Below are 27,371 nucleotides of genomic sequence, written 5' to 3' on the forward strand. Positions count from 1 at the left end.
AGAATATTGATAAAGAGAAAGGGACAAAATCAAAAAAAAAGATGTGCTCAAAGCCTGAGCATTGCCAGGAGCAGTTCAATGCAAACCTGTGATTGCAACCACCACATCCTCTCCACCCAGGAGCCTATCTACGGTGGCATCGGGTCCCCTTTATCCAGCTGACGCATGCATCAAGTCCCAAAGGGTGACCCGATTTCCCTCGGCAGAGTGGCGACAGCACAGCGGGGGCTCAACCCAAAGGCAGGATGCAACACACACGGGGCTGTTTAGTTGTGTTATGAGCTTTTATTTAAAAAGCACATTTATACAGCAATAATTTCGCAGATACAAATTTTAATTTTGTATTCTACAAAAGTCTTTGAATATTCTTCTCTTTACAAAATGGAACATTACAAAAATACAGACAATTTAATATGATTTTTTTATACAAATGTCTCTAATTGTAGTTATTTTCATTAAAATATTACTACCACAGAACTACAATATTTTAGTCGACTATAAAAAATTAATTCAATGCTTTTTTAAGCAGCAAAATGTAAATAACACAGGTCAGGACACAGTTTATAGTCATAGTGGATATATCTAAAATTGTTTCAGAAATAATATTTTACATAGTTAATTTTTAAGGTTTTATACATTATTTATATAATATTTATATATAAAAAAATCATAGCTTGCTATAGTTGAAATGATAGGACGGATTCTGTACGAAGGATGTGCAAATGGCCGTTCTGCATGCTTTGCGTGATCCCTTTGCAAGCGCGCTCTGTGAAAGGTCTGCAAGCCAAAAACCTGTGGTTTCCGGGCAAAAAAAATGAAAAAAAAAATCACACTCAGCGGAGGCACAACTGATTTCCCACCGGCGTCCCCGAGTGGAGCACTCCGCCTGGCACCCGCGGCGGCAGCGCACACCGGGGCGCCGACAGGAGAAGCGGGGGGGGGGTGCACGGACCGACTGACACCCAGGCTGGGACGTGCCGCCCAGCAGCCCGTCCCGAAACGGCAGAATTAAAGTTTCCCCAGGACTCAGCCCCGAGGTCGTAGTGCGAACGCGCCTCCGGCAGAGCCGCCGCTGCCCAAACCGTGAGCGCACAGAAAATCTGCTGCGATTTTGAGGGGGGGAGGACCGGGAAGCGGAGGATGCTCTTTTCCATTTTAAGGCCATTTGCGGCTGCTGCATGTGCCCGGTGGCTCAGGCAGGATGAAGCCTCGCCAGGAAGCGAGCGGGAAGGAAGAAATGTGGCTTTCTGCGCCGAGGGTGGGTTTGTTCAACCTCGCTGCGTGTCTCAGGACTGCTTGTGAAAGGTGTGTAGTGTGAACAGAGACCCTCTGGAGATCTTTGACTGGGCAAGCTTCTTCTACGCTAAGTCACAGTATGGAACAGAGGAGGCAAAAACAAACTAGCATCCAACAGGAAAAAAAAAAAGCAACTCTTATGAACCAATCCCAGATCTTGACTCAGTGCTGTTTCTCATACATAGTGCTATATAAATCAACTGTGAGTTGTTTTTTTCCCCCCTCGCAGGCACTGGACATCTTCATCATAAAAAAAAAAAAATCACATCTACTAAGATGGCCAGCTTTCCAAAATCCCTTAGTGTTCATTACGCTATGAACAATTTGGCGTTCACTACAACATGAACACTCAAACCAATTGCACATCCAGGACTCCGGCACCTCTCTTTGCTTGTTCGGCTTTTTGTTGTGTGTCTGTTTCTCACTGTCGCTTCTGACTTAGTTGACCACCACCCCTTTCCTCCAAATGTCGCAAGTTGAAAAGACCACAGAGTAAGACTTTACCGGTCGGGCAAGAAAGTCTCTCCCTACATTCTACTGTCTGATGAGATTTGAGAGCAGCAGGTAGTCGCTGTCAGCAGTCATTTTTTGCAAAAATAAAAAATAAAATAAAATACAACGCCAATCCGATTTCTCAAAGGCCTACACCATGTTGTGATGGTTATTGCGTTCAATGATGTCCACAGGTGAAAGGATCTCCTTCCGGATGGGGGGCGGTGGCAGGCAGGTCTTTGTCTTGGGCTTGAAGAGGTCTGAGACGTAGAACACCTGGAGGAACAAGAGGGAAAGGCAAACTTAGCCCCACTGGGTGATGCTTCATTCACAAATTTGGTTTACAGAACACAGACGGCTGTAGGCTCAAACACTTTTTGTGCTGTTGAATTCCTGCATGTAGCCCCAGCACCTGCTACCACCTTCCCGTAGGACACAGAAGGCTCAGACCTCACATAACACGGCATAAAAACATGACAGAACAATTTCATTTATTGCTGTGTCTTCACCAAGAGCAGGACCCCAACCCTGCTGCTGTGCAGGTTAAAAAGCCAGGAAACAGACACATGGCCCACACTCACACGAAACAAAGGTCTCCAACTAGCCAGCCTGACTCATGCAAGCACAGTTTTAGGGATGGGATTGATGTGAAATAACACATTTATGCATTCTCCAGGTAGGCAATGAGAAGCCCTCAAATCCAAGTTGTACTAAACGTTACAGGCAGCAGGTCCAAGGCACACGATGCTCTCATCTTACCCTTTCCCCACCAGCCCAGAGAATAGAGGAGGAGTCATTCCCGACTACTTTTTCCTAAATATCCTGTGATGTAAGCCCTCTCCCGGATGTGAAAAAGCCAGCGCTTGGCAATTTCGGGAGGCAGCAACACAATAAGAAACAAAGTGCTGGGAGGAAACTTCCACATCCTCCCTTGGCAGCCGCTGCACTGAGCTTATCAGCGCTGTCAGACCGGGGCACTTTCTCCTGTGCCAAACCTCAGCCCCACGCCAGGAGGGAAAAGACTTAGACAGCATGGATCCTCCAGAGGTGGCATAAAGCAGCCAGGACTCTTCTTTTTGTTAGCTAGTACCAAATCCCCAAAATTTGGTCGTGCTGTCAACGGCTTCTGCTGGCCCAAAGTTGCTGGCTCAGCCTCAGGTACCATCAAGCACTGGTAATTCAGAGCAAGGTGTGGGATAGCTGAACTGAAGCCCTGGGAAGGACAGCATGTGGCACGGCAAAGCTGTAGGAATTAGCAGCACATTGGACTTTTCTCCCCCAGTACTCAGATGCAACAAGATAAGTTAGGGGAAAAAAAATAATCCAAGGTGCTCAAATGAATAATATCAGATTTACACCTTCAGGCTGGGTAACACGGGGAGGGAGCTGAGACGTTCCCCTCTGCCTCTCCACATTTTCTAGCTACCCACAGCCTCACACGGCAAGTTTAATTGTCCTTGGAAACAACTTTTGCAAGTCCCTATCAGCACAGGCAGATAAGGAACTGAGCTGAATAGACACCAAACCTGCTATAAATGGCAATTCACTCCTACAACCAAAACTGCGGATTCAGGAAGCCAAGCTGTTGCTGCTCAGCTTTTATTGCTTCATGGACAGACACAGAAGGAGCTGACATGCAAAGTGGCTCTTTCCTCGGGGATGTGTTGGTATCTGGCCGCCTGGTTTTGTAACGGAGCTGGTAAAGTCATTTACAGGGCATCCAAGAAGCAGCATTTGTGTGTCTAGTTCCATCACAGGATCCAGCTGAACCCACAGAGGATCACAAGCCTGGATCTGGCCTCTTGCTGCTGCATCTCAGAGCGCAAGCATCTTGAGCTGCTCTGGTGATGGTTTTTCTCTTCGCTGTTAACAAGCGTAAAACCCCCGCTCGGCTGGCTCGGCACGCTGCTGGTACCAGCGCTCTTGCGTGCCCACCTCGGAGAGCTGGATTCAATCAAAAAGATGTCCAATTTCTGCACCGACACAGCCATGACAAATTGATTTACGGGAGGAGAGTGCTCAGTGCAAGAAGCATGTGGGGATTACGCTGAGCCTGGTCCTTGTTTTGGACGGGAGTGAGTTATGGCCGAGTGTCATCCTGCACACTTCAGCCTTTACCCTGCTACTCGCTGCTTTTCGGGGTTTCATTCAGAGACTGGGTAAGAGGTTTCCTTTCTCTTTAAACTGTATTTCACTTTAACGTGGCTGGAGGTTATACAAACACTTATAGGAATCATGAAACATGATCTTTTGGGGTTAAAACAGTGTGTTAAATCCTCCTAATGCTTGAAGTGTTTAACACAAAAAAGGACTAATAAACGTGCAAAGTTTTTCACTTGGATTAGCTCCATTTCCTGTAGAAGGTGCTCTCCACCCATAAAGAAAACTTGACAGCAGAAGACTGAGCGCCTGTTGTACAAAGCAAGCCAATATCTTATATTGCCATTTAGCAAGTCATGTTCCTTTTTGGTATACTGAAGAATTCCTTAATCACAGACAGAGAGGTTAAAACAACCTCCTGATCAAACCAGAGCAACACCAGGAGCGTGTCCTTCTGACGCCTCCCCTTTTCTCTCCATCAGGGGAGACAAACTGCACGACACATAGCAGGCCGCCTATGATGTGCATAAAAACTATTTCCATTTAAGCAGTCCTCATCATATTTCACCCTGGAACCAAGTCCGAATGTTTCATCAGCTGGAAGTGCTTGACACTAATGTCTTCTGCTTGTTATTTCAGGCACTAGAGGACAAACGCGTCTGCTGCAGCACAACCTGGATTTAAGTTCTGGCAATCCTCGGAGGTGAAACCCACAATCGGTTTCTAGCAGAAATTACAGCCTGATAACTATGGTGTTTTAACAGCCATCATCAGGCATGCTGCTGAAGGCTGTGCTGCAGGGAGGGGAAGAGCAGCAGGTCCCTGCCTCTGCTTCGCAGCATCCCCTGCATGAGAACCCAAACCCAACCTGGGTGAGCAGCCCCAAGACACACCAGCAAAACACTCTGAGACCTCCACCTACCCCAGGGAGTCTGGGGTGAGGCTTTCCTGGCCTCCAACGGGCACAGAGATGACCAGCCCCTCCACGAGCTGGCTGGAAAGGGTAGCACTAGCAAACCCGTGCCCACCTGCAAAGCTCACAGGCAGCTGCTTCCTACGCTGCTTTGCCTCCGCACAGGAAAACCAGCCCAGTGCTGCTGTGGCCTCCCCTTCCCAGCACAGCTTCCATCTGCCGGGGGGGGATGGCCAGATCTGCTGCTTGTCCCGGCCAGGAAGCCTGGGGACGCCTGCACCAAGCATCCGGAGCACTGCTGTCTTCCTGACACCGTGATCCGGGCAGCCACTGCCCTATCCCCCAAATATCGCTGGCATCCTGCTCCCCAAGCGGAACGGCACACGGAGAGGGAACTGCACCCCTGTAACACTGCCTGGTGATGTGACCTAGTGTCACCCCTGTAACACTGCCTGGTGATGTGACCTAGTGTCTAGACCTCCTGCATACCCTGCAGAGGAAAAGATGACCAGGATGTGTGGAAACACCCTGGCAATATTGGTATGAAAGGTGCAGGAGCTGTGCTGACGCTGGCGGCAGGGTTAAGGCAGCAGCACGCAGCTCTCTGCTTTTCCTCTGCATCTGCCGGCTCCACGTGCCTGAACAGGACTTTGGCATTCGGCAATGCCACAACCCAACAACTGCTGCCCAGCGGGTTAATAATGCTTTATAACAACTTTCCAGCCATGCCATTTTTAACTCAGCTTTGGATTATTATCAATGAGTGGAAAGTATATAACCTATTTTCTCTCCCTGCAAAATAAAGCATTAGGGAACTTAATTCCTTGCCTCTGGGTTTGCTTTACTCTTACATCAGTAAAAATAAAAATTAAAAAAATTAAAAAGCACTTCTGGACCAGAAAGCGGTAAGCTGTTACAGCCTTGGTTTGGGGAGCTCGTACAGAGACATGAGCGACCCCAGCCCCGTTGTTTCCAGGTGAAGCAGCAGCCCTGAGAACAGCCCCCGTGCCCCCCACCACTTTCATCTGTCACTTCCAGTTACGGGGCCTGCAAACAGGTCACTCCTCAGAGAGTAAATTGCATGAGAGCAGCCCAGGCTGCCACAGACAAGCAGACACAGCTTTTGTTGTTAACAAGCCCTTCCGCTACATTAAAAAAAAAAAAATGAGCTCACAGCAGCCCCGGTAACCCCTGCCCGAGGTGTCCCCCCCGCAGCAGCACTCACCACGCAGTAAGCCACCAGGGCTCCCTGTGCAAAGCCCGCCAGCACGTCGGTGGGGTGATGCTTGTGGTCTGACACGCGGGACAGGCCGGTGTAAAACGCCATCATGATGAGCGTGAACTGCAGCAGGGGACGGAGCAGGCGGGCGCCCTTCCACGTGAACCTGGCCTGCAGATAAAACTGCGGGGAAGAGAGGAAAAAAAGAAAAAAGGGCGCGTTAATTTGAGGCTCCCACCTGCAGCGGGGTAGACGCAGGGGCCCCGTGGAGCAAGAAGGGGGAGTTTTCAACACAAAGGATGCTCTCTACAGGCCTGTGACCTCCTGCCTGCTACTTTGGAGCCTGGCAAGGGGCTCGATACCCATTTACAGCCCCTTTTGTGCACCCAGAGCAGTTCGCACTGCCTTGAGACAGGAAGGAGCAAAGCTCTCACCAGAAACCCAAAGCAACTTAATAATATCATTTACCTACTGAAGCAGAATTAATTGGAAAGCTGATATGGGGGAAACACTGTGTTGGTTTATTTAGTGTCTGGCTGTTGCATAAGCATTCTATTTACCCCTTTTTGGAAGGAATACACACCAGGCTCTTTAAAGGAAACGAAACATCATGTCATTGGAATGGAGCAGATGCTCCAAATTACCCAAATTGTTAGCCAATTAGCATGGAAGAGAGCAGTACCAAAACAGCTTGGTGCTGGCTAGCTCACATTATGATTCTGGGGAATATTTCTGCAAACCAGCCAGAGTCTGGGAACGGGGCCACGTCCCCACGACGCACACCCCACACTGTGCAAACTGGTCCATGCGATGCTGGGGGACGAGCCATGGCTCTCAGGTCCCCATGGCACCCCCAGCTGCTGCAGTCTGGTGAAGCAAATGTCTCAGGAATACTCTCAGGTCCAGGGTACAGTGCAAAACTCAGCTTCCAGTATGTTGTTGCAGAGCAAAAACAGCTCCATGTATTATATCTTACAAACTGTTACCCTTAGTCCTACCAGGGGGTTTGAAACCTTATGTCTTACGCTTCAGGCTGTGTCCCACCGAAGCCATTAAGAACGAAATTTGATGCTGGATAATCTGACATTTGTCCTTTTTGCCCACCCCAACATCCCCTCAAATCCTTATATCCCACAAGCTTGAACTAAATAGGCATGTTATAGGTGGAGAAGCAAAGTTTTAATTGAAAATTAGCAATGGAAAGCTAACACTGAATTTGAACACAATAAAACAGATGCTTTTTGGAGTCTGAAGTGATTAAAAAAATAGGAAATTCCATACAACAAGGAAAGTAACACCTAACTTGCTTGAGACTTGTGCTTTGGGCAAACCAATTTATCAGCTAGATTATACTGAGATTTTACCTTTTCTTTAGAAACCCTTGCAAAACTGCCCTCCCTTCCCCTGCCCAGCCTCTGTCCCCGTGTCCTCTGGCCCTGGTGCCTCCTGCTCCAGGAAACAGCCAAGTCCGAAACCACTTGGAGCAAAACTTGCATGTGTTTGCATCGCCATATCCCGTTCCCCTACTTCCATGCAACTTGCGCTCCATCCCCACTGAGCCCTGATGAAATCAGCCCAGGAGTTCAAAAGTTATCGCGAATTGCCAGGCAGATGCAGACAGCAAGGTCACCCAAGCCCCGTTTCCTTCAAATGGTGCAAGGGGTTGTTTTCACGCCAACTCCCTCCTTCCACAGCACAACCCTGGCCTGTGCAGCTCGTGTACACCCTCTGGCCCCATACAAGGTGTGGAAAGGCTGTGCAGCACCGTACTGCGTGTGCTGGAAGCCACCGAAGCACCCATCACCACCTCACACCCACACTTGTCTGAGAACCTGCTTCGGAAGCAGGCTGGGAGCACGTACTGAGTGATGCTTGGTAAGGACTGCCAGGTTTGGGTGGGAACATGGGGCTGGACAGAGCTCTTCCAGGGAGGGGACGGCGGAGCAAGACCACAGCCTGGGTTATCTGCACCACAGACCGTGGCATGGCAGCAAAAGACAGGAGCAGCACCAACAGGAACAGCCCGGAGAAGGGGTGGATGGAGAGAATGAAGTGAGATCACAGCAGGAGCCGTTTGGAGCTCCCACCCACTGCCTGGCTTCTGGCAGGGGCTGAATTACCACGGAGCAGATGGCTTCGAGGGCATCGCATCGCTCTGCTCCTGCCAGGGGACTTCCACAGCGTCGGCGGGGACAACCCGCGGCCGCACGCAACCCCCGAGCGAACCCATTGGGGAGGAGCTGGCAGGGGACACAGGCTGAGAACGTCACCTCCAGCCTCCCAGGGCTTTCTGCCACCCAGACATCCCATCCCCTTCACGCTGCCCCCACCGCAAGGCTGAGCTCCACCAACCACGGCTCTGAGTCACCCGAAGGTTTCCTTCTGGGAAGCGGCCGGTCTTGTTTCGGAGTTAACCTGACGTTACCTCCTCCAGCCCCATGTGGAGCAGTACCCGGCACAGTGTGGGGCCAGAAGTCCTCAAGCCCTTGATATAGGGCAGAAGGACAAAAGACCTCCCAGCACCAAGTGGATGAGCTGATTGCCTCTTCCCCGCCTCTGCTGGCTGCGCAGCATCCTCCCACCCTGCTGGGAATATCACCGTCTGCTCAGCAAAGCAGGTCGCACCTCGGCCCCAGCCTTGGTATAAACCACTTTGTTCACGTCCTTAGGTCACCACTAAGCCTCAATCCAAGTCCACAACCACCACGGAGTTTCCCTCGTACACATCATCACTCAGAATCACAACCTTCTCTGCCCTCGGCAAGAAACCTCAGTGCAAAGCTCCACGGTGACCCAGACAAAACCAGCAACACCTGTAAGTTTCCATACAACCAGCAGACCACACTGAAACCCCTTCTGATCTGAAGGCTTCGGCCTTGCCCACTGAACGCCCATTAAACACCCAAGCTGCCCTGTTTTACTCTCATTTTCTCCAGAATCAGCCAATGCTGCTGAGAGATATTAACTTAGTTTTCCTTCATCTTCCGAGTGACTAGCTGGGGTTTCGGGGAAGTTCTGGCTGAAAAAAAATCAGCATTATGGTCTCAGGTGCCTGACGGGAGCAGAAAACCCCATTGCTCCCCTCGAAGCCTCCCCATGAACCTGAGGTGTGGGCTGGGTGCACCACGAGCTGTTACAGACCTCCTCCTTCCTCAGCCTGCTATAAATATGGGTTATGGGCTCGCTCGGCCAAGGAGCAACAAAGCAAGGAAAATTAAGACAAAGAGGATTGCCCAAGCGCAATTTCCCCTTTTAAATTTTTATACAAAGGCCTGATGTTAATTGGGTATTCTTGGTGACAAGGAGGCTGCGAGAAACTTAGCCCTGAAGTCTCAGTGCTTATAACCAAATCCCAGGAGCTCGGACTGTGTGGCAAACGCCCTTCTGTGGGACTTTTCCACCAAAGCCCTCCGGGGCCTGGCATCAATTCACAGCTCCCTGTTGGGAACCCGTTCCCAAACCAATAGTGTTTAACAGAGACCGACTGGCCACAGGGCTCGGTGCTGAAGCAGGGCACTGGTCACCCACTGTCCCCCTGCTCCTGCCCGGCCCCAGACCCTGCAGGACCCTCCGCAGACCCAACATGCTCCAGTGATGATGGATTCTGCAGGTCTTTTCCCCAACCAAAGGCATTTTTCAGCATCCTTGAGGTCTCCAGACAGACCCTGTTAGCTACGGACCCTACCAGAGCACACAAAATATTACTGACCATAAGCTTGTTTCTGCACAGGGTTTATACACACCAGCACACCACTGATGAGGACGTGCACAGCAAACTTCCATCGAAAATATCCCCCTGCCCACGTGTGGACGCTGCATTTTAAAGGTGGCTTGACTTCAAGCGTGGGGTGATGTAATATTTTTTAATAGACCGACTAAAGCTTTCTGCAGCCACGACCTCCACTGCGTGGGACACAGGACTTGAAGCCATCATCATGCAGAATGGGCTGCAAGAGCCATGCCAGGGCATGCCAGGAAGTGACTTGTTCTTGAAAAATGAAGTATTGTTCAACACAGAACTTGGACGCTGCACTTAGGACACAGCTGACCAGCTGAACGTCTGCAGCTCTTGCTCAGCCCCACAAATGCCCCTGAAGTGCCTTCACCACCATCAGTGCCCCCAGTTTGCAGGGGTCCCCCGCCAGCTCCCAGTTCCCACAGCACCAGCAACAACCTGCTGCCACGTTACAACTTCGCCATCCCTAGCTAGTCTTCCAAAAACCCAGTCATTCACTGAGCTGGGCAAGAAAGCGGGGTTTGGTTTGTGTTAAAGAAACCCCCTGGGCAAACATAATTCTCTTTATCATCATCATCATCATCCTTCAGCCTCTTGAATATGAGGGATGATCTGCCTGAGCTGCAAAGCCCCTATCTGTGATAAGACAAGCTGAAGGGCTCGTTTCCTCGCCCTGATACACACCACCACGAAATGCTGTCCAATTTCAAGTTGCTTTTTTCTCCCTTTAATTTATGGCTGAACCCTCGGTGCGACTTTTCCCCCGACTTTTTAAGGCACAGCACAACTGAACAGCTGGCCAGAAGGAGCCTGCTACCAACCTTATCTCGGTCACACGACAAGGTAAAATTTAAAACAAAGTCATTGTTAGGGGACTAAGGGACTAAATGCTTCACGGAGAGGAATAAATGGAGCAGATGGGGAGAGGAGCAGAGGCAGCTGGGCGCTGACAACTCCAGCACTCCCATAAGGGGACAGGGAAGGATAGTGAAGAGATCAGAGCTGACTTTTTGCTCCGAACTCATGGGCCCCAGAGTTACACAGGAGTTACACTTCCAAAGCCTGTTGCAAAGCTAAAAGAAAATTAGGATACTTTGTACTAGCGCAGGCACTGCTGCAAAGCAGCACTGGAAAGTGAGCCGCAGTTTTTCCAGGTGTCCTAAGGGAACGCTGCATGTTATTGCTTTGGGGTCTCCAGCGCACCCCCTGCCACCAGGGCCTTCCAGGCAACTGAATTCCCATTTCGCATCTCACTTGTTCCATAACCACTGTTTTTTCAGAAAAACAAGGGACAAAAAGTCCTGGCAAGGCAGAACGGTCTGCACGGCGCCCTTTGGAAAGCGGGTCAAGCCCTGGCAGTGTCGGCCAGCTATGGCCAAAGCGAGCGGCTGGGAACATGGGACGGGGCTGGGCTCTCCCCCAGGTGCTGCCTGGGAAGACCAGGTTTGTCCCCTACCCTGAGGAATGCCACAGGCTACGATGCTATGCAAAGGGTGAGAGGTCATGCTGGGCTTCCAAAAAGGCCTGGGAGCTGCATCTCCTAAAAAAAAAAAAAAAATACCCAGAACCTTGCTGAGTATTCAAGGAAGAAACGCGACCGACTTAGTGGGGACTGGCAGTCCTTGCTGCCTCCAGATGCCAGGCTCAGAAGGGGCCAACTTATCTGCCTGCTTGCAGAACACTCAGAAATAAATAAATGCCCCTCCCGAGGCAGTGAGAGTGACAATTTCCAAACTCAGCTCGGAAAGTTTTGCGAAGGCAGGGCAGGAGGGCCGAGCCTCCTGCAAAGCATCACGAGGCGGCTCCGGCACCGGGGGGGTGCTGCCAACCACCACGCTTCGGGTGCCCGGGCTGGGGCACAGAAGGGTCATTTTTGTACAAGCAGTGATTTTTGTCGGTGGGAAAATAAAAAAAAAAACCCACACGCTGCGGCAAGGAGCTGGTTTCTCTTTTGTTTCCTGCCTCACCCTCCCCACGCTGGCTTCTGGTAAGGGCAACGCAGGGGGTACAGGCTGCTTCTCCCCCAGCCCAGCACCTGGCAGCACTTCAACCTCATTATTGTAACACGACTAGGAGGAGGAGGATGGCCAAACTGTTTCCCAAAATATTTCAAGAACAGATTAAAAAAACAGGGGGAATGAGGAAAGAATTTAATACACTCCCCCCATACAGCCTGGAAAGCTTAGTAATTAAATTACAGGAACAGCTCCCAGCCCACGGAGGGTAAATCCAGGGATTAAAAGGCAGGAGGGAGCAGCAGTAATTTATCTTTTCAGAGGGGAAAGTAAAGGGACAGGGGAAGCACTGCTAGTAGATAAATAAGAGCTCATGTTTACTGTTTTTACAAGCACAGGGCTGGTCCTTCGCTTGCCAGTCTGAGCTTACGGGAGATGGGGGGGGGGGGGGACAAATCTTGAAAGGAACCTGAAACCTTTTTTCCCTTTTTCCTTTTTTTTTTTCTTTAAAAAAAAAAAAAAACACAAATCACTATTCAAGTCCCTTCCCCCCAAAAAACTCTGCGCAGGACCTTTTTGGGGGCGCAGGGAGCGTGCCTGCGGCAGCCCTGGCAGGAAGCACCTTGGCACCGGCCCGGCGCAGGAAGGGCAGAGCCATTTGTCACCGACAAAGGAAAACGAGCCCCAGCCCTCCGCGACAGATCCGGCCGGGCAGGCGGCTTCACCTGCTCCGCCAGCCCTGAAACACAGCCCGGGAATCAGTCCACACCCCTGGCGGAGCTGCCGTGGTGCATCCCCCCACCACCACCACCACCGTCAATGCAATATTTTGGCACCCTCAAAATTCTCCCCGGTGGAAACCACAGCTTGGGGTGAGCAAAAATGCACAAGTCATCCGCTGGGGTAGCAGGGCTCAGATTTAATTGCAGCCTTGGCTACATCCAAAAGCTGCACAGCTCAGCTATAACCCAGGAGTTTCCAGCCCAAATAACACCGCAGGGTCCAAAAGTGAGACCTTTCCACCAGTGTGTTCGGGCTCTTGTTTTCCACCAACATCCCCATCTCTAGTCCTCATCACAGCACTAGTGCTACCAAACAGGGGCGAACACCTCGGGGTGGGGGTTAGGGGTTGAATCAACTCCATCTCCAATAAGGCTGAGGTCACTTACCACCAAATACAGCATGGTGTAGAGGGAGAAGGACGCGTGCCCGGAGAAGAAGGATTTCCTGCAAAACAAAGCAGGTGCTAAGAACCAGCCACTATCATATTCTCATATGGTGTTACAACATTACACATAAGAGGGTAACTTGCCCATCACTAGCGAGATGGTCCCAAAGCAGAGGGAACCACAACCCCCCATCCTTCAGGTTACAAAAGCCCTGTTATCCGCCCTGCTCGCTCCCGAGGCCGAAAACGAACGGATGGGCAGGATGTGCGCATTGTTCGTCCCTTCCTGGTCTATTCGTGGGACAGCGCAGCTATTTCCAGGACAGCACGATAACTCATCGTCTCGCCTCGAATAACCAGGAAACCGTGAAGAAATGAAAAGCAAGCACTTCTCCAGTTGCTTAATTACGGCATTTAGGCGCCTCTCATTTAGGTTCCCCCTAAAAATGTCAAAACTAGGCATGGGATGAGTTTGATGAGGAGTGTGAAAGGGAGGTGCCAGCAGCCCCTCGGCCTGGAGGAGAAGTCCTCCCCAAACAGCAGGTCAGGCCGCTGACATTAACTCAGCTCTTATGGTGAATTCCCACATTGAGCAACCTCTCACGAAACAATAGTGTAGGAGTATAGAGAAAGGAAGAAGAATACTATTCAGGCAAACCCCACAACTCCCAAGGGAAACCACCCGTTGCTGCAGCCTTCCCAGAGACAGCAGCAGCGAGATCATCTACTGCTGGCGGAGAAGCCCTGAGAAATATTTAGTGTGAAACACCGTTTTGGCATCAGCAGCCCATTTCTTTGGACACTTTCCCCCCCAACAGGGAAACAAGGGCTCTCACCTGGCTTCCTGGACCTTGCTGTCGCTTCCCCTGCAGGTGTAGTTCTGGATGTAAACCCCCTTCCCGCAGCTGATGGTGGAGAAATCCAGGTCGCAAACCTCCAGGAAATGCGGCCGCAAGCGCCCGACGGACACTTTGGCAATGTCTGTGAAGGACTGGCTGATGGCACAGCCGAAAACAAAGCAGCCCACCTGCTTGTAGAGCGCTGCCACGTAGGGGTTCTGGATAAAGGAGTGTGACTTCTCCTTCAGGTAGTGGATGCGGTACAGCTCTCCCGTGATGATCTGTGGGGATCACGCAACACAGAGGGGCCAGTGTTAGAGAGAGGGAAGGATGCTTTGCAAAACTGGCCGAGATAACAAGATGAAGATGTGCCAGGCTACAAGCCAGGAGAGACAAAATTCATTCTTACAACAGGCTGCTTAATGATTTGCTCTTCTTGCTCTGAGCATTTCAAATCAAGAATCTGTTGCCATAGTGAGTAAAGCTTAATCCAGAGCCTGCCACCTCCTGATCCTCCTCATCTTCCACTTCTTACTGCCTCTCAAGAAGAGACTGCACTCCTCAAAGTATTGTTTATGGAAAAATTAAGAAAAAAAAAAGCTGGATTTTGGTTTAGCATGTTTGTGTATCTTCACAGAACTGAAATAGTGCCCCAAATTCTATACCAGCGCCAGAGAAACAAAAAATCAACATAAAACAGATATGTAATCTGGGATTGTTTGGGAAGGAGAAGCCAGATCCACTGCCCCCACATAAAAGTGGCTTTGGAAAGGAAAAAAAAAATGAACAACTTCCCAACCTGCCTCTCTTCCTCTTCAAAACCCATGAACGCAACAGGGCATGACTCAGAAAATGCTGAACTTTCCAGATTCTGGCCCCAAATCTGCCACCACCAGACCCCATTTCAACCATGCAGAGCCACCATACCCACACCAGGTATTTTGCTGGGAACCTCAAGGGATCCCGAAGTTGCATGGCAGCAAATGATGCATTTGTGGTGCCACAGAAGGCTTTGGCAATATTGCCACAAATCACCGCCATAGAGCAGAGGGCTGCCTTCTCGTAATCCCGACTTTTAAAAGGCAGCTTAATGAAAATCAGGCTGTGAAACCAAGTCCAAATGTCTCACCTCTCCCAAAGAGGCAAAGGCTTAAGTTGTTCTCTGTCACGTTACACACCTAGCTTTTGAGCTCCAGATTTACAGCTTCAGGATTTCATTCATTACTTTAAATGCTTTTATACCTGACCAATAAAGCAAGGCAGGGTTTTGTTTTGTTTTGGCTGCCCCCTCGTCTCAGCCCCTCTCTACTCTGGTCACAAGGACGGTGATATGTAAATTCAACCATCAGGAAAAATGCCTTCATGTTAATCCCTTTCTGGAGCAGGCAGCAATATTCCTGCCGGTGTGGCAGCCTGCCAGTGGCGTTCAGGAGACAAGGCTCCCCTGCCTACCTTTTTAAAAGCTTGGCACAACATTTGGAAACTAATAAACTGGAAAAGTATGGCAATTAGGCCAGGAGGAGATGAAGCTGTATCACTGTTTGAACTCACTCGTACCACGGCTTGGAAAACAAAGGTTGACCTAAGGCGTCTGAAATCACAGCTAAGCAGGGTTTATCAAGGAGAGATACAAGTACAATAATGAAAAAACAAAGAGCAAGCCAGATCTTTCAGCAGCCATACACAGAAATACATCGGGCAGCTGCACTGTCATCCAGGGTTTACACGTCAAATCTAATATTTACTCTTGGAAGCCTGGTCATGCCCAAGAGCTGCCTGGGGAGCTGCAGCTAACCAGCTCCATTTTAATCCTCGCAGAATCCAAACCATCATTTGCACAATCTTTATCCCTATTCTGGACTACCTTCAAGCCCGAGCTGGGAGCCAGGAAATCTCTTTGCACGAGAACCACAGAAGGATGTCAGAGTATCTCCTGCTCCTCTGCCAGGAGGCAACACTGGGGCATCCAGAGTGGATGCAGATGGTCCTTGGGGCTGTTTGGAGACTCACTCCCATCCATCTGCATCTTCCTGGGCTCATTCTCATGCTGGTGACAAAAACCTGCAGGAACATTGTCTCTGCCTTCACCATGCACCCAGCATGCAATGTTTTTGCACCATGCAACTGCAGCGCGCAAGGGCACAGCCACTGCCTGCAGCCTCCTCAATGCCTAAATTTGCAAGAAGGAGAGCTGCTCAAAACTCCCAGCTCTTGCAAAGGGGAGATGAGCTGAATTAAGGACGACATCTGATACCGGCCGATGTGCCATTGCTCCCAACGCACAAACAGCCACGTAAAGCTGAGGCTCCTGGACTGGGAAAGGCACATGACCAACATTTTTAGCAAGGACCAACAAAAGTCTAGGGATTAATATTTTTTTCTCACTGTTGGTGGTCTTGGTAATTGCACACATGTAGCAGATTGTAAATTGGAGACTTCATTCCCTCGCTAACACACGGCTGGGCAGCCGTGAGCCCTCCACGCTCAGTTAAAGTCATGGCTCAGGCTTAATGAGAAGCTAAAATTGGGTAAACTTGTTTTTTTGGCAGTGCTGTCCCAGATAAAGCAGGATGGTGGAAAATTAACGTAGCACAGATGTGCAGTAACTGAAAAGACATCCTGAAAACAAGCAAGTCAAAGCTATCCATTCAGCTCTGCTCTTGCCTCGTGTCCCTGGCAAGCTATCCACATGGAATGAGCGCCGTGACCGTCACACGTGTTCAAGAAAGTTGGCCATTATGACAAAGCCAATATCAAGCTTTTCTGTCTGTGCATGCCTTCTGCACATTTTCAGTTCTCATGCCCATTTCACTGTTATCATAACGTATCAGCAGCAATTCAATTAGCCTGCAATTGCTTAGAGTCTTTCGAACCCTTAGGTCTTTGGAGCATCGTTCTCGGTGCCTAATTGCATTGAAACCTATCACCTCCAACTGCAAAACAATCAGCTAATCTGGCTGTGGAACTCAGATCACCCAGGAAATCCATCTCCTTAGGTATTTTCCATAGGTGTTTATGGCCCATCAGGTGTCAGGGCTGGGGCCGCAGAGCAGTGGTGCCTGTGCAAGGCTAAGGAGGAAGAAAAGGGCATTTTCCATCCCAGCGAACATCAACGTGCCTCTTTCACCCAGGAAGATCAAACTGACCATTTTCTAGCAGGAACAGCAGTCAGGAAAGATGTGGGAGCACCCAGCCCACATCTGCAGGGTCATCTGCACGGGAATTTGCCTTTCATCAGTAAATATGTAGGTATGAAAAACAAATGTGTATCTCCTCATGGCCTGATGGAAGCAAAGGTCTCTGCCTCCATGTTTACTTAACTGGACCTCTGAGTGTCCTCAAGCCAATTAAAACATGACCCGGACCTTTTGCCCAGGGCTAGGCTGCCCATCACGCCATGTAAGGCAAGGGTGTAAGATTTTGGCTTCGCCACCCAAAATGCCATCCCCCGGCAATCCTCCTAACCGCTGTCCTGCCTTTCGAAGGCAAATGTTTTGAGCAAAAAGGAACAGAGTCAGTGCTTTGTGGATTTGGAAGGAATTCCTATTATGCTACAATAATTCTGGTATCTGGGTTACATCTGAAAAAGAGGTCAGACTGACTTGAATTTTCCACACGTGCTGCCATAGCACAGAAATCTGTTTCTTCAATTCCTCGTTAGCCGTTTGTATCACTCACCAGCAAATAACGGAGCTTGTGAATTTACCTTATTAAGTTACATTTGTTGTGGGCACAGTGAAACCAGCACAGAAACATCTAATTCTTTGGGGATTTTCTTTTTCTTTTAATTGACCTGCTATTTCGTGGTAGAAAGCTGATGGATCACATAGGCAGCTGATTATGTTTCCAGTTTCTGTTCCAACTCCTCTATTTGCCACCGCCTCATTACTGATCCGAAGCACACTCCGCATGCAGCCAGCATGACGATAACTCAGGCAGTAATGTGAAAATGAGGGGCTTTCTCATTTCGTTTTTATGGCTTTTCCACACTCGGGGGTAATTCACCTGCAGGGTAAAATTCTGCTGCACTTATGGAATTAGGGGGTTGTCACCTTTTGGGGGTTGCTTTGAGTAGGGAGGGAACAAGGAGGCGGCGTTTTGGGGACCTATTCTGCTAAGTGAATGCAAGTGGTCCGGGAATGATGGAGAGATGGGCACAAGCTGGCAGATGCACTGCACATCTCACTGCTGCCTGAGAGCAAACTCATGGCCTATTGGCAGCAAAACAAAAGGAATGGGATGGCTTCTGCTGGCCACAGTGAGAGGGAACATTGGCACTTCATGAGCACGCAGGGACAACACAGGGAGGCTATTCTGGGGAACGTTTATTGGACTCCAAGATCTTTGAACATCCCTTCCAACAGAACCATTCTGCTCTATTCACCACTCAAAGCAGCAAGGCTGGGGACAAGGCGTTACTGGAGCATGCACTATGCCACGCTAAAATATCTACCAGCCATGACATTGCTCCCATGACAGAGGATGAAAGCCAAGAGGGAAACAAGTGCTCCTGACCTCCCTGTCTCCAGCAGGGAGCAAGAGGAAGGCAGCATCTTTGGGAAAGCACCTGAGCTGTGCTGCCAGCAGGTGAGCAAGGAAAATGCAGGTACTTTTCATTAAATAACTCATTGGGAGTTTCATCTGCAGATGCAAGTGTTTGACTACCAGCCAGGAGACGGCTCCTGCCCAAGCACGAGACACGTGCTGGTGGAAGGAGGCTCAGCTCCATGGGCTGAGTTCAGCTTTTTGGCTGAAATATAAAGCTCTCACTGTACAATCATCATCTCCTAGCATAGCTCTAGGAAACCTGGCAGGAAAAGAAATGAAGACATTGGGAAGGTGGTGTATCAACTACTTTTTACAGTGAGGGCTCTGGGAATACGCTCCTCATGGAAGATTTTAATTGTCTTTTTAATATGCCTGTATTATACAATCTCTTAAAACCTAATACTAACCTGTGAAACTTTTCCAGGTACTGGTTAGCTGAAAAGGTGCATCTTTTTATTATTTTTTTCAACCTTATAAAATAGGCAAATACCTAGAGTTATTTGAATAGGGACAAACCATGCCAAGTCCTCGCTGACACTCAACTCTTTTTGCTTCTGCTCTGAACTCCTACCACAGGGTGAAAAAGCTCTTGCAGAGCTCCCAGACTTGCCCAAACAGCTTTGGGCCTGTTTATGAGCTTCAACAGTAATCTCATTCCTCCCATTACAAGCTTTCATTTGCAAATGTTCACTGAACTTACACGGAAGTCAGATAGCCGCCAAGGAGATGTGCACCTCAGTACATAGCACGGACTGGCTACAGAGGTTACAAAAAAGCTGTCGTGAATGCCCAAGGGGCAGGAGAGAAGGCTTCAAAGATAGTACTTACAGCAAGGATGGCAATGAGGATGCCCGCAGCACACAGCACTGCGTCGTTGATCGTCTCCATCGACTTCAGCGGGTACCTGATGCTGTCATCGTCGCAGTAGAAGCCCCGCTGGTAGGGTTGGATTGTGCTCGTTTCAATGATGAGGAAGGGCAACCCAGCTAGAAAGAAGGGGAGATTATAACCAAACCCATCGGTGATACAAGGCAAATACAAACAAACCATAAAAATTATACATATATACATATATGTACACACATAAAAATAAAAGTAGAAAAACCCTTGCAAACCGCCCAGTGCCATTCCTGATGCTTCTCTTTTCATATTGCTATCTTTCCAGAGGGGATAGCTTTGGCTTTTGTTTTTCCAAGTTGCTCTTGTGGGGAAAAAGCATCTGTCCTGTTATGGTTATCAGATGTCTGGTCTGCCTTGTTTCAGTTAAGCCTCGTGCACTGCAAATATTAACTAACAGGAATGGACCCCAAAAGCAATCCCTCAGCAAAAAGCCATGAAAACGAAGCTGGCACTTTTCTCCACGGAGGGCTGATGCTCTGCTGCAGCACCCTGCCGCCAGGCAGGACGAGCTGTGCAACCAGCCATCAAGGGATTGGGTATCGGCCCTGCATTTCCTACCTGACTGGCCCAGCTAAAGTCAATCCACTTTCCTTTTATGCCTCTGAAACCTTCCTTGGCTCCCTCCTATTTACAGGGTATGGGCATGCTGGTGCCCTCCCATGCCATAAGTCTATGTGCTTTGGGCAGCCACAGGGCACCCGTCCTCCACCTATCCACAGGAGGGTGAGCTGAGCTCGCACCCAGCTCCAGGAGCTGCTGAAAGCCCATCAGAGCCCTTTAATCACATTAAGGCCATGTGAAAATTGCAGTAAAACACTGTTTGTGAATGCCCTGCACAGGTTAGATGTCCAAACAGCTCGGCTGGAGCTCTGCACCAGGCACTGGGCTCAAAAAACAGACTGCCACAGATTAGGACGCAGGAAAGGACACCTCAAGATTGTTGCACATGTGAAACTCCCTATTCTCCTTAGTATTTTGGAGAAACACAGTGTTACCTCACAGGTATTTCCCAGCCACACTTAACTTGTACAGGGCATGCACATTCCTCGTGCCTCAGTCTCCCCATCCACATTTGCTATTAAGCAGTACATCCCCATCAAAGCAAGGCCCAAATTCCCTGAAACCCATTCAGAGCAAAACACAGACCACAACATGCAGGAAACCCTCCTCCCACTCACAGAGCAGAGCCCAGCAAGGGGAAAACAAACAAGGCGAAGCACCTGACGTGGTACGGCAAGAGTACATAAAAGATGGGGTCAAAGCAAAGTAGAAAAACCATGAGCTGTGGCCGATGGAAAGCACAGGGGATGCCATTTAGGTGACAACGCAGAGTGGCTCAAGCTTTGGGCCAAAACAGCAAGTCTCATGCCCAGACCTTGTAGAAAGCACGTGGGAATGTTTGTCAACCACCAACTTGCTTAAGCCTCCACTGGTTTGTTAGCACAGCTAGAAGTCCAAGAGATCAGAGGGGTTTTTCTTTTAAACCAGCAAAGAAAAAACAAAACAAAACTACTAACGTCTTTTTCTTTTTTATAAATTTGGATCACAGTCCACTGAGCGTGATTTGCAAAGGTACTGCTTGAGGAGTTAACACGTAATCAAAGTAACGTTCCTCATCTCCACGGGAACAACTTTTGTCCTTCATTTGCGCAATCCATTTTGGCTCCCTTTGCTCTGTGTTAACAGGTTTACCTAATCCAGGATTATTAGGGGTTTTGTGTTAGCCTATTAAAAAAAACAAACGAAAAAAAAAGGACAGTGCTAGTCATCCTCTCCCTGCTCCAAGCGAGCAGGGACAAAACCACTCAGACCTGAAGCCTTTCAGGCGCAGCCAGGGCCACCGCTCAGGACTGCTTTCAGATCACCTCCAAAAGCTCTGGAAGTGGGTTAATGGTGAGCATTCAGCCCTGCAGTGCTTGGCAGGACAGGGCAGTTTCCAGCACGTGTGAAATGATGAACAAAGGTTTCGGACCTGCCTGCCCAGCTCCGATTCGGTAAATACGATCGGACATCTCATGTGAATCCAGTTGATCTTCATTCCACTATTTAACTGTTCGGAGGCATAGCCAGCTTGGCCCTGAAATGTGCCTCTGATGCCAGCAATATGATATTAATAGGCCACTTAAAAAATCCTTAGTTTCCCAATGAAAAATTGCAGTAGAAGAGCTAACGGCGCTCGGTGTGATCCAATTTCACATGCACTTGAAGTGGCAGCATAACAGTTGAACTCGGGGAGTAGACATGCCATGGTTACGTGGCTTATTGTTATTTCTCCAGTTCCTCTTGTTAATAGCTTTCACATGACAGGTCTGTAAAACACATGTTCCCACAGACAATAAAATACATCTGAAAGCTAAAACTGGCTTAAAATAAAATAAAAAAAAAGACAATAGTGTTCCTATATATTATGTGAACCCAGGAATAATAAAGATTTGTTTTCCCTTCATTCACTGAACAGCATGGGGTAGTATTTCCGCATTTCAATTATATGTATGCTTGCCACAGCTATAATAAGAGCATAACTGACCTATATGGTATACATTTTCTTTAAGCGCGCATAGGCATAGTTCAGAAAATCCAATGGTTTTGTTTTCTCTCCTACAAACTTGTGGTTTAGTGGGATATTGCCAATCGAGTCTTGACATTTTTCCAGCAAAACAGTAACCTCAGATTCCCTTTTTTTCCCCTCCCCCTTTTTTTTTTTTTTAACATGAGAAACATAAACACACTCCATAGCTGAACGGATATTGCTTAGAAGACATAACATGCCCTTGATTTCAAGGGCTGGGTAAGAGGATGCTTTTGCAGCCATAATTACCTAAGCAACAGAAGACCCCAGCCCCAGCCTGTGCTGAATGGTAAATTGTGCTAAAGATGGTTCTTCCAAGAGATTATTTCTTGGAGCATGGGTTGTCTACTGGACTAGGTCACCACCCACATTTTTTTGGCAAGGGGGTTCCAGCACGGAGAAGCCTGAAGCAGAGCCAAAAGGCATCCAGAGAATGGGTTTTGCAGAATACACTACAGAGGGAAGTCTGGAAGAACACAGAAAATTAAAAGCGGAGCAAGATGCCTTTGAGATCCCTTAGAAAAATACCACAGAGACTTTATTCACACTAGGAGGCAAAGGTAGCCAGAAGTGGAGCTACAGCCCATGCCTCCTTGAAAAGGCGAGGCAAAGTAGTGTAGGGTTATACCACAGAGATCAAGTTTTGCCTCATGGCTTCTTATGCCCCAGCGTAACTCATTTTAGTGATAAAAAAATCCAGGTTATGCATCCCTGCCTGCAGAGATTTGCATCTACAAATTCAACAGCTGAGCTACCTGCAACGGTGCTTATTTTCCAACCTCTACCACTTCCCATTCCCAGCCATGGCACAGATCTACTGAGAATAGATGAGGTACATCTCAGAACATGGTAACGAATGGCAATTTGCGTTGAAGTGACCAACAGCCCTACAAGGCATGCAAAAAATTACACTGACTTTGGGATGGTTCACCTTCTCCAAGAACGGTCCTATTTGGCCCTTCTGCCTGTCTCTACAATGCACCTGTGTTCTCAGATCAGTTGCAAAACCTTTAATAGCATTGCAGAAGGGCCTCACATCCTCCTTATTACTGGTATCACCATGCTGAGATATTACGCAGCAGCCAGTGGACCATCCCCTAATGCATCGAGGCCACCCTGGCATATTCATATGGGACCATGTAGCCAGAGATGGGATTATTATCCCCATTTTACAGACAGAGGAAACCAAAGCACAGCACAGCAGAGGGATTTGCTTATTCCACAGCAAAAAAGGTAAATGGAGCAGAGATTGCCTTTCTGAATTGTAACATCCTTCGTAAGGTAAAGGAAGGTTTTTTTCCCCCCATACATAAAGGGGAATTTCTCCTTTAATAACAGAACAAGGAAATCCCAACCACATGCTTTTATCTAACTACACTGCAGGAGATCAAACAGGGCTCCAAACCATGAGCATAACAGAAATCTCCTGGGGGCTGATCCTGCCCCATCCAAACCCACAGGGGTTTGCCATGGGTCCGCGTGGAGGGCGGCACAGAGCAGGTGTGGACACTAACGAATTGTGCGAGGCACCACGGGACACCGCAGGGCTGGACGTTGAAAAATGATGTTGCTTTTGTTGGGAGGAAGTCCAACTGACTTTGTGACCCCAAACCGCTGGTGTCCCACGCTAATATTGGAGGCTTTCAATTTATTTATCCTTCCATTTAATAAAGCCAATCAAGTTTGGAAAATCTAGCACCAAGGAAAAAAAAATATATTTTCCTTTCCTTCACCAGCACCTTTATCAACAGGCAATTAATAGGCAATAATCCTGGGAAGGCTGGCAGGGCGCAGGGGAAAGCTAAAACCTCACCGCCAAGCCCAAACAAAATCCCTTGCAAAACCCCAATGTACTCTCTGACCAGCTTGAAACGTGCAGAAAAATCAAAGGCAGAAGAAAGGACTCAGTGTTGGGTACAGCACTTTGAATCTTGGAGCCTTTGAAAAGTCAGCACTTGTACGGATTTAACGAGAAAAAAAAAATAAAGGGATAAGCTTTCCTTGGCCACCCATTGGAAAAGTTGCGGAGGGAGCAGGAGGGGAAGAGCCATTTTGGCAGTGACCCACCCATGTAGCTCTCATCTTCCCAGCCCAAGCTTCACCTTTGCACTACATTAAACACCCTCTCAGTCTATTTTTTTTTTTTTTAAATGTTTGGTTTTCATGGAGGTTGTTTTTTTTTTTTTTTTTCAAAAAAATCTTCTTTAAAGACAGCAGGTCAGTGGGATGTTGCTGGCTATCTCAACAAAGCAATGGTAATTTCTAGCAAGCACACTGTGATGGGTTTGGCTGCCAGTGTCCAGGCCGTGGGCATGTTTTTAAGGTTTCAGTAGATTACAGGTCTAGCTTAATAAGTGAAAAAGATCATTAAATAATTTGGCAGGGCTGAGTGGGGCATCTAATTCCTCATTCAAGATACATTCTGTAAATATTTGGGTTCCAGCAAGAGACGGGCTTTCTATTTGAACTATTTAGTGGCTGATCTTGGGTACATATAAACCTTATTTGGTTTACAATATTTGTACATATTTTATAATGCATAAAAACTACGGTGGGCTTTTACTGGGGCTTTAAAAGTTGGCTTCCCCAACTTTTGGAGGAGAATGGCAACACTTCAGATGAGAAATAAACACATCAAGCTTTGGCAGCTGCTGCAACAGTGAATGATTCTTGAAGACAGTTGACATTATATAGATATAAATATATGTACACGCCGATAAAATTTTATAACACAAAGAATAAAACTATTTCCACATTTTCATCATATCAGGCATATGCTGACAGTCACTATAGGGCCTGACTCTGCACCGGCACCAACAAAATGGATAGAGGAAGGAAGGGTAGGAGGTTGGTCAACAAAAACAATCTCAAGGGACCTGATCCATAGTCAAATGACAGATGAAAGAAGGATCCTGCTGCATTACGCTGAGATCTTCAAAATTCTTGAAAGCATCAGTGAGAGCCTCCTCAATGTTTTTGACTGAATCTGGATACTTAATGTTTGTATCTTCACCAGAGGCTAATATCAGAAATGCACAATACCTTCAGCCTCACACTTCATTAGCTTTTCAATTGTAATTGTTCTTCACTGTGGTTCCAGCAGTCCAGAAGACCGCTCTGGGCATCTGCCCATATTTTGGAAACACATCTAATGTCTTTGTTTTCAAAACAGATTCCCATTCAACTCTATCACAGTTCTACTACTCTCAGCTACGCAGAAACGCATGGGGATAGAAGATTCCCTAAACACACAAACAAACCCTAGACTTTACTGTAGACCAGGTACCTGCTTTAGAATGCTGAAGAACCTATAAACAAGGAGCAGCATGCTTTGCATTTCACTGATTTGACCTGTTTGGAAAAGTCCCAACACATAAGGGGTTGATTTCCACAAGAACCAAGACCCTAGTTCATTTTCTACCTGCTGTAGGTTCTGCCAAGTAGCTCACACTAACCTTTGCTGCTACCTGTGTCAATCTGTCTGGTGCTCTTCCTAGCTATCAAGAGAGTGACGCTTCCATCCACTTTATAATCATTAGTCGTATTTCAGCCAATTCATAGGGACTTTAATGTAAACCTCACCGTTTTTAGGTCTACCAGGTCTGCTTCCTGATGGGCAGACACAGGTTCATTGTTCATTTTGACCTAGATGATGATATTTTCTAGACTTTATGTTGTGTTCCCCACAACACCTCTTTAATAAGAACTGGTTATTCAGGAATGCTGGCCAGAATGCCTTCTCATGCCTGTGAGAGCAATGGCAAATGAAGAAAGCAAAGAGCACTCATCTTCTATACGGACAACCCTGTAATATTTATGACCCCAAGCCGCATGTGTATTTGAGAAGTGCCTCTAAAAGGAAGCGGTGACGGTGGCAGGAACGCCACTGGGTGACTGACAGGTATCTCTACCTTAAGACCAAAACCATCATTCAGCAGCACGGCCCATCTTTTGCAATAAGTACTATCTGGAGTACACTCACTGACCCAACCATTCTGGAGAACATTAAGAGAAAAGCTCTTGGTCACAGATACTTTAAACCAAATGTGAAATTATTCTCACGCACTGCAAATTCCTCTGGATTCAAAACCCCGGCAGGAAACGCTTCCTTATGTGGCCGGAGCTTACCATGCCAGACCCACGCACTCACTCTCCAAAGGCTCCAGATGAACAGGAGCGCTGCCATTGCTTTTGCTGGGAGGAATTCTGCTCTTTCAGAGAGTACCTGTTACCTATTTCCAGAAGCAAACACCACGTACAAAGGAAAAAAGGAGATAAAGAAATTCTAAGAAGTATGTTAAGTTGTTCCTCCTGGGAGTTTGGCATTAGCTGATATAATAAAAGAGCTTTATATTAAAGTGTGCATATACTTTTAATACCTAAAAAATGCGTTAATAAGAACAAAAGCTTATCCAAGTCACAATATCTAGATGCGTATAAAATTCTGCATTTGTGGGGTAGAACGGATCTAAGCCAGACTGGCCAACCCGCAAAAGTTGGAGAGGATGATTATAAAAGACATTATAAATAGGAACCCAGAGACGGCACCAATCAAACATGATGGAAACAAAGCCATCAGTTCACATTGTCTAGAAAAAAAATAAAAACGCAATATGCCATGAAAACCCAAGGCATCAGGATCTTTTGAGGCACCTCTATATGTCCAAGTGCTGTAGCAGGCCTTACAGATATGCCGAGTCTGACCTAGGATGACCCAACTCAAATAGAGAGGGGAAAAAATTAAAAACACATCCTCAAACTCTGCAATACCCAGGGCAAACAGACCGTGTGAAAAACATGCTGTGGCAACTATTATGTTTTCAATTAGAAGTGAAGTGAGCCCAGTTTCCTCTGCTGGTCAGCGGGGTTTGGAAGGAGCTCTGCCTCGCCACGGCTCTCAGGGTCTGCCTTCGAGGAAGGGCTCATGCTGGCCCCACTGGCACGCACTGCCCATGGGAACCCTCAGATTTGCCCTTATAAGGGGCCTGCTCAACTCTGCCAGCTCCTACTCAAAATTAAAATTCTGCAGGCTGTAGGTCTCATATTAATACATAAAATAACGAGCAGAGACTCCTTACCTCAGCTCACTAATCCAAACACTGCCAGGTATAAGCTACTTTTCGTTGCACAACCATGACAAACCTGAGCAAAAGCTTAGGGCGGAAACATAAAACTGCAGCCAAAGTGATGCAGTTGACCAAATCCTATTATTTTTTAAACAGTAAAGGAGCAAATGCAGGAATACAGCCAGCTCACCTGGTCCACATCAGGCCCCTTAAAACAAAAACAAAACAAAATTCATCTGCTAAACTTCCCAAGCTTCCTCCCTGCTTGCCCGGAGCATCCTGGCCAAGCTCTGCAGCCATAATTGAGCACGTTTTTGGGAGCAACTGCTCCTTTGCAGTAGGAGGCCGCGAGTAGCTTTGTGACCCCGTTCTGTCAATGTACCTATTGTAAATGCAAAATTCTGCTTCGGATTTGCAGCAGCAGCCACCTGCACAAATAATGCAGGGTTATAACTCTGTAACCGAAGACAAGCACTGAAAGCTTAAGAAGTTTGTAGTCCAAAATGCACTTCTGACCTCTTCCTTAAAAGTTCACTAATCACTTTTAATTCATAATTTATTTCCTCTTAA

The 27,371-nt window shown here is 47.9% G+C and overlaps 1 protein-coding gene across 1 annotated transcript in view; it reads right to left on the reverse strand.

Moving 5' to 3' along the window:
- Positions 1-265: 265 nt before the first annotated feature.
- PLPP3 (phospholipid phosphatase 3) overlaps positions 266-27,371 on the reverse strand; it is a 42,899-nt gene continuing 15,793 nt past the window's right edge. Inside the window, exons 2-6 of the mRNA XM_048062097.2 lie at positions 19,095-19,252; positions 13,716-13,999; positions 12,881-12,938; positions 6,027-6,203; positions 266-2,064 (exon numbers count right to left, since the gene is read on the reverse strand). Coding sequence (XP_047918054.1) covers positions 1,939-2,064; positions 6,027-6,203; positions 12,881-12,938; positions 13,716-13,999; positions 19,095-19,252 — 803 coding nt within the window. The 3' untranslated portion in view covers positions 266-1,938. The remainder of the gene's footprint in view (positions 2,065-6,026; positions 6,204-12,880; positions 12,939-13,715; positions 14,000-19,094; positions 19,253-27,371) is intronic.

This window comes from Anser cygnoides, chromosome 8, assembly GCF_040182565.1.
Source record: "Anser cygnoides isolate HZ-2024a breed goose chromosome 8, Taihu_goose_T2T_genome, whole genome shotgun sequence".
Classification (NCBI taxonomy): Eukaryota; Metazoa; Chordata; class Aves; order Anseriformes; family Anatidae; genus Anser; species Anser cygnoides.